The sequence below is a fragment of the Malus sylvestris genome, chromosome 1 (assembly GCF_916048215.2).
Source record: "Malus sylvestris chromosome 1, drMalSylv7.2, whole genome shotgun sequence".
NCBI classification, from domain to species: Eukaryota; Viridiplantae; Streptophyta; class Magnoliopsida; order Rosales; family Rosaceae; genus Malus; species Malus sylvestris.
The window spans coordinates 12,987,737-13,003,838 of NC_062260.1; the positions used below are offsets into that span (position 1 = coordinate 12,987,737).

Genomic DNA, 16,102 nt, shown 5'->3' on the forward strand with positions numbered 1-16,102 from the left:
ATGCAACCTCTGCACTCGACGGAGTTCAGAACTCGAAGAGGCGAACTCAGAACCCGAAGAGGTAAGCTCAGAAATCGGAGAGGCATTTGCTTTTCCAGACGTGTCAGCGCCTGTCACATACACACTCAGCTTTGCGAAAATCACAGGCAGTTTGTCGAAGCGCCGATTCCAGATATGGAAGAGGCATCAACTTTATCCAGACGTGTCAGCATCTGTCACATACACACTCAGCCTTGCGAAAATTACGGACAATCTATTGAAGATTGCTGGTAAAGTAGAAAGCACATGAAGTTTACTGTTCAATCATCCAACGGTTGTCGACAAGAGTGAAAGAATAGTACCGATTATTATTTCCTATAAATGTCGACCTTCACCCTCCATAGCAAGGCAGACATAAATAACCTTCCGTCATCTCCAAGAATGCCTTCCCAACGAAGCTTCTCGAGTCACTCAGTGTTCCTTATTCCTTGGGGTACCTCTGCAAACAACTCATCCAAAGCAAAAGTATTTCATATCATGAAGGTTGAAAGCAAGAGTATCTCATATCAGAGAGCAATCAGCCAGCACTTGGTATCAATCTTCTGATCTGGAACCGACTGCCTGGAACCCCTTCCTGATTGCTTACCTAGCCCTACTCTCGAGTACTCATTTTCAACATCTTATGCTTCCTCTTCGTCTACCACATCTGCCTGGGGAATAGATAAGGGAAGTAAAAATGATACCTCGAAGCATGTGGAGACAATGTGCTAATTCATCCTCAGCTAGGGACAAGGAGAAAGAAAGCAAGAGGTGGGCACTTGGAAAGATTGAAGAAAGAAACAGACCATCACCTCTACCTCGTGCCTGTCTGCCATGCAGAAGAAACAAGCAGAGAAGAATGCAAACTGCACAATCAAATCAACCCAGCAGAACGAGTCTAATTTGAAACCAAGGAACTCGCTCAAAATTCCGAACCAGTTCTAGATCAAAGCTGTGGAAAGACAACAAGATCATCTATCTCCAAAACTAGATTTGCGTTCTTAAACTCTAATCTGTCTGGTTTTTACTTTGCCATACTTGTCATGTTTATCGTTGCTTGTTTGATTGTTTGCTTGTGTTTGTGTGAGTTTATGCTTGAAACATTGAGGACAATGTTCGATTTAAGTGTGGGGGGGTAACCAAGTTGTTTTGCATGAAATTCGTGGGAGTTTATCACCAATTACTTATAGTGTTGTTCCTTGCTGTTTGTAAGTGTTTTTATGCTGGTTTGGAGTGTTTTAGTGTGTTTTGACATAAAAATCCGAAAATCTCATAAAATTTTGAAAAACCCTAAAAGAGTTGTTTTTATGTGTTTGTTTGTGTCTTAGGGTACATTCTAACACAATGATGAGGATTTGGTTTTTAATTACATGATTGTTAAAGAGAGTTATAAACATGGATGAAAATTTGATTTACTCTTTGGTGTATGCTTGGTTGTGGTTATAATTTATGAATACACATGCAATCATAAAGGAAAAAAATCAGTTTTTGTAACATGCTTGAAAGAAGGAACTCAAATGAAAGCTACAACCTTGTGAGACTTAAGCCTAAACGTTTATTTGGAGAGTAATAATCTGTGCATCATTGTTTTCTAAAGTCGTTGCATGATCTCATTATTCTTTGCTTGGTTGCTACTTAGAAGGCGTTTCATCATTTAGTTCCAAATGCTAGAACTCATGCCTATTTCATTCAAAGCATGCTATTGATTTGATAACACATATTCAAGATGAAGTTGTGTAGTGACCACCAAAGCCAAATTGACATGCCCCTATTTCATTATGTGTTTAAGTTTAACCCCGTTGAGCCTTGTTAAGCCTATGCTCTTTGTTAACCCACACTATCCTTACCTAGCCTAGTGTTAGGACCATTCATACCTTTGTTCTTGAAGCATAGTAAAGCATGACTTAAAATGAACTCCTTTTTTATCAATGTATTGCAGAAAGCAAATGTGGGGGAAGTGATTCTTGTGTGTGTGTGTGTGTGTGTGCCAAAGTCCTTAATAAGGCACATGTAGAAAAGAAAAAAAAAGAATTGAAAAAAAAAGTATGAAAAAGAGCTCTAAAGTGTTGTTTGTTAAAGAAAGGGTTCAAAACATTGAATTCGGCCCTAAGTGTTGCATAAATCTTCCCTTTGTAATTAAAAGTTGATTCTGCATTCTAAAGTGATTTCCAAGTGTCTATTTCATTGCTTTGCTTGCTATCGCTTTAAGAACGTTTGTTATCCCTATCCTTTCTTTGTTAGCCATTACCCCCAAGCCATGTTACAACCCTTGACTTCAATCTTGAGTGTTGTGTGTTTCAATTTGTAGAGTTCGAAATTGGTATGAGCATATGGTGTCACTGGTTCTCGCATCTAAGTAGTAGCATTCCATTCATGAGATCATATCTAAACATGCTTAATAACTCCAGAAAATTGCTTTCTTTGTTATAACATATGTGAGTTCTAATCTTTCGTGTTTACATCAATCTTCTCACATATACTAGTGTATGGTGTGTAGTCAGAAACTGTGTGTGAAAATAGAGAGTATCTTGTAAGGAATTGAGCAAATTCTCTAAGGCATGTTACTACATTCAAAACATCGTTTTAATTGGTTAATTGTGAACTAGTAAGTGGTGACTGTGATTAAGTATGTGCTCAAGTGTAAGGATGACCAAATTCTGTAGGAATGATGATTTTTAACACGTCATGTTTCATTAAAAATCCATGAGGCAATTGTTGGAATGTCTAGGTTGTGTTTTGTTTTGTTTTGTTTTGTTTGTTTTGTTTTGCTCGAGGACTAGCAAAAGCTAAGTGTGGGGGAATTTGATAGGAGCATATTTATGCGACTTAGTTAGCTTGTTTCTTGGCATTTATGTTGTTAGTTCGTAGTTATTTTAGTATTTTAAGCTATTTTCATGTGTTTGTAGGTCCAAAGGGTTAGTGTGGCAAAGAAGTGCATTTTGGAGCATTTTGGAGCATTTTTGGGCATGGAATGGATAGCATATGCTTGGAGCAAAAGGAATGGACGAAATTTGAAGTTTGTGCATCATCCTCTTCCTATAAATAACCATTTTAGCACACTTATTACAACCACCCAACACATTCACCTACCACTACATCCACTCATCTCACCCAACACATCCATTCACCTACCACTACATCCACTCATTTCACCCAACACATCCATTCACCTACCACTAAATAACCATTTTAGCACACTTATTACAACCACCCAACACATTCACCTACCACTACATCCACTCATCTCACCCAACACATCCATTCACCTACCACTACATCCACTCATTTCAACCACCCAACACATTCACCTACCACTACATCCACTCATTACCACCACCCACTACATCCTCTCCCTAGCCTTTAAATATATCCATCCAAAGACACATCCATGGGGGACAGTTTAGGGAGAAGGGATGAAGACACATTCTACCACAAGGCAGAGTCTTTTCTTCTTAATCATTCTACACATTCCCATAATAAAAACACAATTCCATGCACCTTCATTTCTCTTTCCTTGCCGTGACCTCCATCCCACCTAAACACATTCAGCCATTCCCTTCCATATATCCATATGCATCCATCAAACCACACCTTGTACTGCAACAAAGAGAAGAATAACTACCCTTGGACATGCTTGCCATTCAAGTTGGATTGTTGGAGCGTTTTTAGGTGTTTTCAATGTCTAAATTTGTTTATCTTTTCTTTGTGAGTATGAGGAACTAAACCCCCCTTAGCTAAGGGGGAATTCAAAGCCATGATCATACTTGCAATATGAATTGATTACCTTCAGTTGTGAATTCAATTTGTTTAACTGCTTGATTGATAACTTATTCGTGTATGTTTATTAAGAGTGCACACTTAGTTTGCATGCATGAATATGATGCTAGAGTATAAGGGAGTTTCACCTAATAGTTACAAACTTATATTCACAAGCAGTGGAGGTCGCTTATAAACGATTGCGTTAAATGAATTCTTGGCAGGTGTTTCATGCTCATCATAGTAATGAATGCCTCGTCAATACTTATAGTTTTCATAATGCTTAATGATATTTGATTGTATATTTATTGTGCTGTTCACGAAAATGACTTTTGAAGAATGCTTGAATTGTTGTATACGCTTTCCCATCCAATTCAATAACTTAAGAAGAACTTGAAGGTTAATTTAAGCGGACTTAATTAACCTGGGGTGTTGAGTTTCATGATTTATCGAAAGAACAACTGAAAATTGGTTTATGTGCAAGTGTGTCATGTGTGTAGAAAAACCCTCTAGCTAGCCCATCAACCATAGTTTACCCAAATTCGTCCAAAATCTGTTTTAGTTTACAATCTGTTTGTTTTGTTTTCAAATTCGTCAAAATCAAATCCCCCATTACTTTAAAGTGTTTTATTAGTCAAAATCTGTTTTGATTTGTGTTTTTAAGTGTCTTGAGTCAAGTTAGAACCTAATTTCATCCAAAACCATCCCTAGAGTCAGTTTAGAGTCTAATTCATTGTTTTAAGCTGTTTTGAGTCTTTTAAACTAGTTTTGAGTCTTTTTAGTTTGTATTGCATCTTTTGAGTCTGGTTTGGTGTTTGAAACTTAATTTTATGTTTTTAAGTCAGTTTAGAGGTTATTAGCAAGCCCTCCTAATCCCCGGTCCAGAACGATCCCTACTTACATTCTTTACTACAATTGATACAAGAGGGTTTAATTTGTGTGTTAAGTAATTTTCGCATCAGTAACCAAAGCAGTGGTCCTTTCCACAACACTCTTTGGCCCATGCCGAGCCGACTCCTGGCCCCTGCTAGTCAACGTGCTACACCATCCCAACGTTTGCCCCTCGACATCACTATCTAAGAAGACAAGGAAAATTAAACTTTTCTTACCTCAGTGCGGCGCGGAGAAGACGAAGAAAGCAACGAAAGGCGGTCCTTGGCACGGGCAAGTGTAGAAGATTGTTAGGGGATGTCACACCCCAAATTCAAAAATAAGAATGATAATCGAATTAGGGTGTGAATAGAATTTAAAATAAATTAAAATATTACAACGAGAGTATGATGGAACCAGAGCCAACTAAAAGTTCACTTAAACCTGTTTATTTAATACATCATGAGTTTAAAGAGTTCAACTCTTACAACACACTCTTGAAATACTAGAACACTTTATTTAAAGTACAACTAGGAAACCAGCACACACATAAGATATGTTTATTCATATAGAGACAGGTCATCATCTTGTTCCTCCATACCGATACCTGCAATAGCTAATAGGGTGTGAGCATTTCATGCTCAGTAGGAACCATATGTCCTTCAAGTTCATTTACCATAATTAATCAAAGTAGCAAGCCTTAAACAATATGGTAAAAATACAAATAATATGACAAAGAAGTACACATGAACTCACTCCCTTCTAATCTCGCTAACTTATATTTATGGCATCCAAACCTACACGTCCCATACCATGCTTATACCCCTTGGTTCCAAATACCATAAAATATAAATTAACTCCCATTCCTCCCTTAACCCCTAATTTTATTAGTAATTTCAGTTTCATTAACATGGGCCCTTCCCCTAACGCCCAACTATACGTTCAAGCCCTTTACCCTACGCTTGAACATATATAAGTTTTCAACACTTTGCTTAACCAAGTTTACACAACCTAACACTTAACTCTGTAACATGTAATGCAACACGAGCAATTCAATTTAACAAACATAATTGTAACCCTCAACGTAGTCAGTCCAACAATTTTACATAACTCAACCATTCATCAAAACATAACAACATTTAACATAGTCAATATATATAATACACCGAAAAAGAAACCATTAACCCTAAACACAACCATGACAATCAATTGATTCTATTTCACCCAAGCATTTCATTACTACTGTATTAGATATAATTACTAATATCACAAAGATTAACCATGATATAGATCTATCATCGGAAATAGAGCCCCTACTTTTGTCCAGCTAACTATAATACCTCTCTAAGCCTCCGAAGTGTCCGGAGTCACTCCCAGGCCTTTTGTACAAATTGAAGAATACACCAACACCCTATCAGCTTCCCTCTTTAGATTTCTTACTTTTCCCTTTCCAAAACCTCGCACTCTCCTCTAATTCTTCAGTGAGAATTAGAAATACTCCCTCTAAGCCTATCATTACCTCTCCTGATTTAGAATGCTTACTCACATCCCCTAGACTACCCACATCACCCCAACATTTATGGACAAAATATGATTCCCTTGGCTCCCCCACCATGTGATGGTTGGGAAGAAGAAGAAGCGTTCTGTTAGCTCATCGTTGACTATTTGTTTGGTCTGTGTTTTTTTTAACTAAAATAATGTTACTCCTATATATATATATAAGTGTTACAGGGGAGGGGGAACAAATATCCTCTAGCTTTCACTCTCTTGTAGGGTAGAATAAATTCGAAACAATCTTATGAAACAATCTTATGTTTCCTAAAGCAAGAGAATATCTTTACACATGTTACCCTTTCCTGCAAGCAGCCCAACAGGTGTAGGGGCATTTGTGAAGTAAAAAATAATCAAGAAAATTATGGAGGTGACACATGAACTTTTGGGTGAAAAAGACAAAATTATCCTTGAAGCACACCGGGATTCCCACGTGCATGCAACAAACAATAACAGCTCAGTCAAGGTCAAAGGTAATCAAAATGGTATTTATTCAAAACCCTCTCATCACTCCTCATCAAATCCTCACCCACAAGGTAACTCCCAATTATTCTTTTCAAATTGACATAATATCTTGCGATTATATTCAAAATACAACCAAATAGGGCCACACCCCTATATATATATATATATAGCCCCATCTTCACACCAAAATGCAAGTTCATTCTCTCCCTAAAATTCTCTAAACATTTTCTCTCTCAAATTCTAACTTTGGCATCAGAGATTCTTCGGCCAAAGCCCCCCCCATTTATCGTGGGCACGTGAGGCTGTTGGCCTTGATCTTATGTGTTATTATTTAGCAGGTGCATTTTCGTCAAAGGAGAAGAAGACGGAAATTTGCATCCACACTCACGACAATTTGATATGTTTTAAGATCATAAATATTGTTTTTTACTCAATTATTTTGTATGTTTTTCTATAAGGCAATATTTTAAACTATTTGTCCATAGGGTGTGAAATTTCTATCTAAGGGTACATTTGTTTGCCATCACTAAGCTTCATTAGACTGGATTACCTAGGATTCTCAGTTTGCATTTGGTGCGAATAAGGATTCCCAAAGGTTCCGAACCCGACGTCAGTCTCTCAATTTCGGCCTATAAGTTTATGTAACTTTTCTTACAAGGTGCTTTCCAAGGTTTTAACTAATAGACTAAAGCCTTTACTCCCGAGAATTAGTTCTCCCATGCAAAACGCGTTTGTTGGGGGATGACAAATTCAGGACAACATCGGGATTGAGCATGAGCTATTCCACTTCCTTAAGCTCAGAAAAACCAAATATAAGTTCAAACTTGGCATAAAGCTTGATATGCACAAAGCCTATGACCAAGTGAAATGGGACTTCCTAGATGCGGTAATGGATAAGATAGGGTTTCATCCCAGCTGGCGGTGGCTTATTATGGGGTGCATGAGCTCGATTAATTTTGCTGTGATTCCCAACGGTCTTCCGGGCAACAAATTTACCCCTTTGAGATGACTACGGCAAGGTGACCCGCTATCTCCGTACTTGTTTCTGATGGTTAGTGAAGTCCTGTCTAAGATGATTAGCATAGCTACTAAGACTAAGCTATTGCATGGAGTATGGATGAGCCCCCATGGCCCATCCATATCCCATATCTTATTTGCTAATGACACCCTAATATTCTTAAAGGCTGATAGGTCGAACTGCCACAATTTGGGCTGACTCATTAAGGCCTATTGCTCAGCTTCGAGTCAGGTGGTAAACTTGCAGAAATTGTGTGTGTTCTTTAGTGCTAACACCCCAACGGTAGTTTCAGATGAGCTGGGGAATATTCTTAATATACCGGTGGTGTCTGATTCGGGGACTTACCTGGGAGGTTCTAGCTATTTGGGGCCGATATAAGAGTCGTGGCCTTGCCTATGTGAAAGGTAGAATGATGGGGAAAATCCAACGATGGAAGCAGTGCACCTTATCCTAAGTTGGCAAAGAGGTCATGATAAAAGCTATCGCTCAGGTTATTCCTGCATACCCCGATGAACTTATTTAAATTTACGAATGCAATATGCAACGAGTTGGATTCCATGATTTCAGGGTTCTGGTGGGGTCAGAAAAATGGAGAAAGAAAAATTTGTTGGGTCTAAAAAAATTTGCTAGGCCACCCGAAACAAGAAGGGGGCATGGGTTTTAGGAGCTTTAAAAATTTTAATGATGCTCTCCTTGCCAAGCAATGTTGGTGGTTGATAATGGAGCCAAATTTGCTACGGGCTTTAGTTCTCAAGGCTAGGTACTTCCCACATTGTTCTTTTCTTGACGCCTAATGGGGAAGTCGTGCATCTTTGGCATGAACCAATTTACTTGTGGGTAGAGATATACTTTTAAAGGGGGCGCATTGGCAAATCATGGATAGGCGACATGTACGGATTTGGGTAGACAGATGGCTCCCTTCCCTCCCTTCGAGCCACCCTATTCCAAGGGGAGCGGTGTCGGTTACTAAGGATACACTGGTGGAAACTCTTCTATGCCCAATTTCTAGAACCTAGGACCTAAATTCCCTCAAACCCTTCATATTTATGGAGGAGCTAGAAGCTATCAATGATACTTATATCGGTGATTCAATGGGTGGGGACCGGTTCATCTGGCCAATCACCAAGAATGACTTTTACACGATGAAATCCGGGTACCTCTGGGCTCAGGCTCGAGCCTGCCCCCCGACGCCATAACACCTCTCTTCGTCTCGAGCCAACCCAGATTGGGTTTGGAAGATCATTTGGAAGCTATAAACCCCAGCCAAAATCCAGAATTTCATGTGGAATACCCCCTACTAAGCTCTGACCATAATGGAGGAATTATTTAAACGCCGATCTGTCCCTAACCTGATATGCCCGATATGCCAAAACTAGGAGGAGTTAATTGAACACCTACTCTTATTATGCCCATGGGTGGAGCCCATCTGGTTTAGAGGGATACTTAATTTTAAGATTAATAGGAATGGGGTTTCCAGTTAGATAGAGTGGTTCGACTCATAGGAATTTTAAGATTAAACACACCATAATCTTTTATATATAATGATTTACTACAATATTTTACACTTTATACATTGCATGGTAAGATACATGAGTGATTTAGTACCACATAAAGTTCCTATGAGGTTCAAAATTTTCACTATCTTCATCATCTCTATGTGTAGAGTAAGTTTATTGTGAAGAGTATTCATCAAATGATAAATCCCCAAAATAGTTTTACATGTAATTGTTAACATGTCACTCATATAAATATAAATATTTTAGCATATTATCATTAAAACATAAGTGATATATAGTGGTTACGGTGTTGGAGGAGTAAAATGGGAGGGGTTCAAATCCCCTTTGTGTTTTTTTTTCCTCCTTTTTTTCCCTTTTTTTTCTTCTTTTTCTTTTTTTTTCCCTTCTTTTGCATCGATATTTTTAGATATTATCATCGATATTGTCGATATTTGTACGATATGTACATGGATATGTTCCGAAATATCCGTGATTCGAAAAAACCGAAATATCCTCGATATTTCGTCGATATTATCGATATTTCAGACTATGCCTACAAGTGACCTACACAAATTTAATGTTACTGGATGTATACTGTTAAAAGAAAGAGAGAAATATGAATTTTGCACTTGTTGGGCTATTGATTTTACAGAAAAGGATCCTCGCAGGATCCTTTTTCTGGGGATCCTAAGGATTTCGTGATTGTGATCGTTCATCGTACATCTTATGATCAGTTTTCATGAAGTACTATTTATATTTAATTTTAATTTTAAATTTTGAAATAATTTCTGACCATATTTAACTAATGAATGAGTAAATTATTTTCAAAAATCCATAAATTAATGATTTTAAGTCATTACGTCGAAGGTGCCAATTGCCAAAGGCTGCGGAGACAAAGTAGCCAGCTTTTGGGAGCGTCCCTACTCTCGGCGAGTGAACCAAGACGCCCTGGCCTTGGGCTTTTGGCGATGCGTGGCCTAGACGTGACGCTATTTCCTGTGTCGGCTGTTTGTTTGTTTGCTTTAAATTCTTGTATTTGTGTCCTTCCCACGTACTCTTGTCCTTTTCGTGCTCCACTTTTCCTCACCCATTCTGTCATTCACTCACTCACTCTATCATTAAATCATCTATCAAGCTAGGAATACCACTATTATCAACTATCAAGCTACGAATACCACTACACTTACTCGTGACGAGAGCAATTTATATAGAACAAATTTATCGTTGCTTGAATCTTGATTAAATGAAATATTGTTTTGTGGAAAAAAATTGTACATAATAATACATTATTAGATAAGAATATCACATGACAATAAACTCGTTTCATGTAAATTTTTCTTCCTCATGCATAAGTATAACGTCACAATGACATTCCGCGCTAATAAATTAAAAATGTGTAAATTTTTATCCAAGTGATTGTGTCATTGACGCTGGATTTAAGTTGTGCTCATGTGTGTAATCCTTTAAACATATAGTTTCCTAGTATAGTATATACCAAAATATTTGACATTGTTGAAGCATTAACACTTGTTGATACGGTGCATGCCATACTGAAAGCATTGTAGAACTTTTCGCAAACAACATTTTCTAATTGGATTCCTTTAAATTTCTACTCTCAACATTCTTTTTCTTTGCTATTTGCACCATCTCAACATCTGAAGAACCGTAGCATTTCAACACCCGTTTTTTAATCATCGTTCTCTAAATTGGAGGAGTCGTGGAGGCCACAAGAAGAGGTCCCAACTCGCCATTGTTTCAGTGATACTTCTCTTTCTAATATCAGAAGAAGTTCCAACTTCGGATCCCCTCTTCCCGTTGACTGAATTAAAAAAAAAAAACAAAAAACAAAAAAGAGGCTTGTTTGAAAAACCTATTGCAATACTGTAATTCAAAATCAATAGGTAAACTCTCAAAGTCAAATAACGCAAAAATTGAGTAAAATGCAGAATATACAAAACCCAAGAGCGGTGGTTTCCGGCATCGACCTTGGTAGCTTCAAAGATGTCGCTAACTTGCCTGCCATTTGATACCCCAAACCCAAAAGAAGTATAAATTATAATCATGCAAAACCCAAGAAAATCCAGTGCCAAGTGCCAAAAGAGACGGTTCTGTCTCAGTGTCTCCCCCAAACAACCTAAAATAAGAGCCTTCTTTTTCCAAGGAAAAACACAGATAATATAACGTTTTTTATAACGAGGTGCAACGTCCAACATTCACGCCAAAGCCACGCTCACGAAATTGCACCAATACAAGTTGATGACCCTCTGCGACTACTGTCAAACTCACAGAAAAATAACAATTTAGGAATGTCAACTATAGGTTAAAGATAACAATCGAATACAGATGTGCCCGATAAACCATGATTGGCTACAAAATAAACTTCGAATTCACCACTTTGAAAACATGTTCAAGTTCAAACTGATCATGTATCTGAATACTAATAAAGAGGGAATAACCAACTTCGGAATGTCAACTATAGATTAAATAATACACCAGCTAACCACTACAAGGAGGTTGCATATCTGGCTGGTTCTCAGGAACGAGATCTTTCCCGCGGTGGGGGAGAACGGCTGCAATATCAACAACAAAAATATACTCAGAATGGTGCTAGTATGTGTGTATGTTAACATAAAAATACAATCTTGACAAATCATGCAAAGGAAATAATCCATGTTAAAAGAGATGGATTGTGACGGTGTCCTCTAGGATTTAAACACATGGTTAAACATGATTTCATTAATGCATTAGAACACCCCCGCACCTCTTAAAGGATAATAACATCTCATACAATCGAGAACTAAAAGTTGCGATCTTAACAAACCTGCGGTATTCATCATTGACGGGGCTTATAGCTCCCTCATCACTGGGACTTCTTCTTAGTTCAGGTCTAGAACTTGGATGGGATCTATCATTGACTGGGCTTGCAGATCTCTCATAATCGGGACTTCTTCTAGGACCAGGTCTAGAACTTGGACGGGATCTATCATTGACTGGGCTTGCAGCTCTCTCATAATCAGGACTTCTTCTTGATTCAGTTCTAGAACTTACTCGGGCACCATGGCCATAATCAGGGCTTCCCCTATCTCTGCGGTATGGACTTGGAGATCGCCCACGATCATTGCTTCTTCTCTCAGGAGACATATCACGGCCCCTCCTGTCAGGACTGTGCCCATTTCTTTTATCATCATCATCATCACGAGCAGCATATTCCACAGAAATAACCCTGTCCATGAACTTGCTGTATTTCAAAAATAAGTTCACTAAAGTTAGTATAAAGCAGTTGTAATTGTAGAGGCGTGTTAGCCTAATCAAGCAAGCATGCCAAGCAATCAAATATTTGACTATTATTATTATTTCTGATTCACATCATAAAGTCATAACAAACTAATAGAAACTAAGTTAGGAACATAAAATTAGCATGAATTTTATAAAACCCTGCCAATAACGTCGTCTTATTGGGTTTGGGCTGCTTTTTTTTTTTTAATAAAAAATTCAAATGCCCAGGTCGCCTATGCGTTTAGGCTAGTCTGTAGCCCACACCCACTGGGCAGAGGCGTTTTCTTCATAGCCCAGACCCAAAAACAGCCCAGGCGAGTCCTAAAACTAGGTTTTTAGAACACTGGTAGAGATGGATTCAGACATAGTCTTTTGCACAATAAAGCCATTGAATATTTCACTTTTCGTTTAAGACCTTTTTTCATGACAAACCAAATCAGTGCATTTAATTTTCATTACAAGCATTAGCGGCTTTTTGAAGTAAAATTTTTTACAGAATTTCTGTTGCAATGATGGCTTGAAATTGAGGGGTCATTCTCCCTTTGAATTCACTTCCAAACAATTTGTCCAAAGGAAAAAAATATCTGAACTTGTAAATCAAGCAAACAGCACTATACAAGTTGTCAAGGAAAACAGAACCTTGTATTTGTTGCCTCCAGAGCTTTGGTAGCATCCTCCTGTGATTCATATTGAATGAAAGCAAAATTCCTTCTAATCCTTATGTTCGTTATTTTCCCGTAGGGATCAAAGTGCCTCTCCAGATCCTTTGTCCTGGTATGGACTGGATCAAAGTTGATAACAAACAAGGTTTTTGAGGGCTTCATGTTAGCAGAAGGTCTTCTTGAATCAGGTCTCCTAATCCCTCTTTCATGCTTCAACACAGAATAGTGTAACGAAATGAGCGAAAAAAGTCCAAGAAAATAATCAAGTAAAGCTCATCACTTATAGTTTATCCATTTTATCACATGTAGTATGAATTTATATAATTGAAAGAAGTGTAAAGAAACATGAAGCAGTTCCAACATACGTACCATTTGCATGCATGAACTTAGAAAATGAAAGGGAGTAGAAGATATGGCTTTGATTGACACAATCACAATACTAAAAAATATGTAAAGGAACAGGTTAAGTAAGAAGTCACATGCTAGACAGAAAAGTCAAATTCTAGTATTATACTTGTATGTGATAGGGATTGTGCTATGTGCAATGCCAGCATTCTCATAAGTATGCTATGCAACTGACCATAAAATCCTAAATCATTTTTCTGAAACCCAACCACATGTTCAACTTTACCTTGGTCCACTCAATACGAAGTCGGCGTCCCTTCCTACCAAATTCTGTCCTGTCAAGTCTTCGAATTGCATACTCAGCATCTCGTTCATCGTCCATATAGACGAAAGCAAATCCTATTTAAACCAATATATATATATATATATGGAAGCAATCTATTAAAACCACCGTGTGAAGTAACCACAGACTGTACAACAAAGTCACCAAAACATACTTTTTAATGCAAGTTTGTTAGGCATACATCTAAAATATAAGAAAATTTTGACGTCTCATACACTAAACAAATTATATGCATACAAAATCATCTGGTAGGAAGTAACACAAAACCTGCCAGTGGGTGCGATATCATCATGGAATCTATGTTGGAACATGTCGGAAATTGAACATGGAGTGGAGCAAAAGTCATGATGAATGAAAAAGCAATGGTGTCTGAAGGAAAGTATGATGGCAGGACTAAGGCAGATCAGATTAATTCTTCTGGAAAAATACAATAAGTGATGCTTGGGCACATGCTACAAAAGAAATGTAGATAAGCGGACCCATCCAAGAAGACCATAGACATTCCAAGTAATCCTGCGCCAAAGAAATTCTTGAGTACAGGGGTTTGCACTGCAATAAAAAAGTAACCTGTTTCTCTGAAAGGGAAAATAGCGAGTACACCCATCCAAATAATATTCTAATGAATAACATATTGCCCTTTTGAGTAACAGCTGAAATCTTTCCTTCGCAAACAATTCCTTTTTAGAATTTACTCCAACCAAACAGCCCAGCGAAAGAGCTCAAGCTTCTCAGTTCTCAGCATGAAGGAGATGTCATGTGCATGAATGCACTGCAATCTCATCCTAGTTTTTCCATAAAGACATATCTCTCATGCATTTTCAATTTACAGAGAGGGAATTTCTGCATATCAAGATTTTGAAAAGAAATGGAAAAAGGGCCAAGGAAGAAAACCAGACTTCATGTTTTATCCATGTATTTGCTGCTATACAAAAAGGTTCAATGAGCCAATCTTAAAATAATCATTTTTCATTTTTCAGGTTGTACACCACATATTCCTTTCTAGACATACCAGGAGGCAAATAAAGCCAGAATAGTCTTTCACACACACACAGCAGAAAATCATGGAAGTAGCAGCTGTCACATTTGCACGGTGGTATAAGTCCCACATTAAATAACTCTGCTGCTGTAGGACTTGCTGATAAACCCCGAAAACACATATTTATTTTTTCTCTACCCGAAATCCCTACCATCTCATAGGGATAAATTGAAGGTGCTCAAACCCCAATCTGCACTAACTATAAAGACCATATCCCAGCAGGATGATTCAGTAATGACCCACTTCAGATTTCATCACAATAAACATAACGAAACTTTTGAACATAACCTTGGAACCAAAAGTAGAAATCAGATAATATAGCTCTAAAATCCACAATAGCTTAAAACAACTACAAGGCTTTAAGTTTGGCCACTAAATTCATATGCAAAAAAAAAAAAAGTAAACGAAACAACACAACACAACCACTATGCTACCAACAGTCAACAAAACTAGTAATCTCGATAAAGAACCAAAACAAACCGTTAGGAAAACACAGCGAAAGTTTAATTATTTAACCAAAGAACTTATTTACCAGACTTAATATCCACCCTCTCGACTTTCCCATATCGCTTGAAAAGCCGCTCAACATCTGACTGCCGCGCGTCAAAATCCAAGTTGCCGCAAAATATTGGCCTCATTTCTTCAAGCTTCAAACTTTCCAACCCTTCCAGATACAACAAGTAGACAATTAAGTAAGTAGTTGTGTCACCGGCATTTCTACAAACACTTGGTGAGCTTTCGAACTCCAAACAGCACCAATGTACCACATGGAAAAACAGAAGTAAAATTCCATAGATAAAAAGTGTAAAATTGTGACTTTAGCAACTAATTAAATGATTACGAAGCTTAATTACACAGAAAATTGAGTAAAGTTAGTCAGGGAGAGGATAATTATTGTAAAACCCTAGCGTGAACGAGCAGAACAAAACAAAAGTAAGATTGTGAAATGGAAAAAACCTAGATCTGCTGAAGACATTGAAAGGAAAGCATCTGAGCTTGGTTTTCGTACCTTGAAGTCGATGGCGATGGAGAGAGTTCAGAGAAACCCTAGGAATAATTGGGGAAGGGCTCGGTGGAATCGATTTGTAGCTCAGCTCCCAGACAATTTTCGGACAGATTTTGTCTAAAAGAGGAAAAGTCAGTCGAGCGGCGATGTATGATTGTGATGCCAGCCCTATCTCTTATTAGCGCAAAAGGAGATTTTCAAAAGAAAGATAAAAAAATAATAAACAAAGTCGCTCTAGATCCACCTCACAATCCTATACA

At 37.9% G+C, this 16,102-nt stretch overlaps 1 protein-coding gene and 1 long non-coding RNA gene across 5 annotated transcripts; both read right to left on the bottom strand.

The window, feature by feature from the left end:
- Nucleotides 1–5,003: 5,003 nt before the first annotated feature.
- LOC126626499 (uncharacterized) lies at nucleotides 5,004–6,281 on the bottom strand. Of its 2 annotated transcripts, none has more exons than XR_007624707.1 (2): nucleotides 5,985–6,281; nucleotides 5,004–5,251 (listed from the first exon to the last, which is right to left on the bottom strand). It is a non-coding gene; the product is annotated as an uncharacterized LOC126626499 (long non-coding RNA). The 2 variants fall into 2 exon arrangements; XR_007624708.1 differs by having other exon boundaries at nucleotides 5,004–5,260.
- Nucleotides 6,282–11,473: 5,192 nt separating this feature from the next.
- On the bottom strand, nucleotides 11,474–16,013 carry LOC126629487 (serine/arginine-rich splicing factor RS41-like). 3 transcript variants are annotated; one of them, XM_050299576.1, is made up of 6 exons: nucleotides 15,846–16,013; nucleotides 15,369–15,500; nucleotides 13,744–13,856; nucleotides 13,090–13,322; nucleotides 11,996–12,412; nucleotides 11,474–11,744 (listed from the first exon to the last, which is right to left on the bottom strand). In XM_050299576.1, the coding sequence occupies exons 2-6, from the start codon at nucleotides 15,472–15,474 to the stop codon at nucleotides 11,708–11,710; spliced, it is 906 nt and encodes a 301-aa protein (XP_050155533.1). In that variant the 5' UTR covers nucleotides 15,475–15,500; nucleotides 15,846–16,013; the 3' UTR covers nucleotides 11,474–11,707. The 3 variants fall into 3 exon arrangements, with proteins under 3 accessions (XP_050155533.1, XP_050155604.1, XP_050155664.1); XM_050299647.1 differs by lacking the exon at nucleotides 15,846–16,013 and adding an exon at nucleotides 14,068–14,313; XM_050299707.1 differs by lacking the exons at nucleotides 15,369–15,500; nucleotides 15,846–16,013 and adding an exon at nucleotides 14,068–15,362.
- Nucleotides 16,014–16,102: the final 89 nt, after the last annotated feature.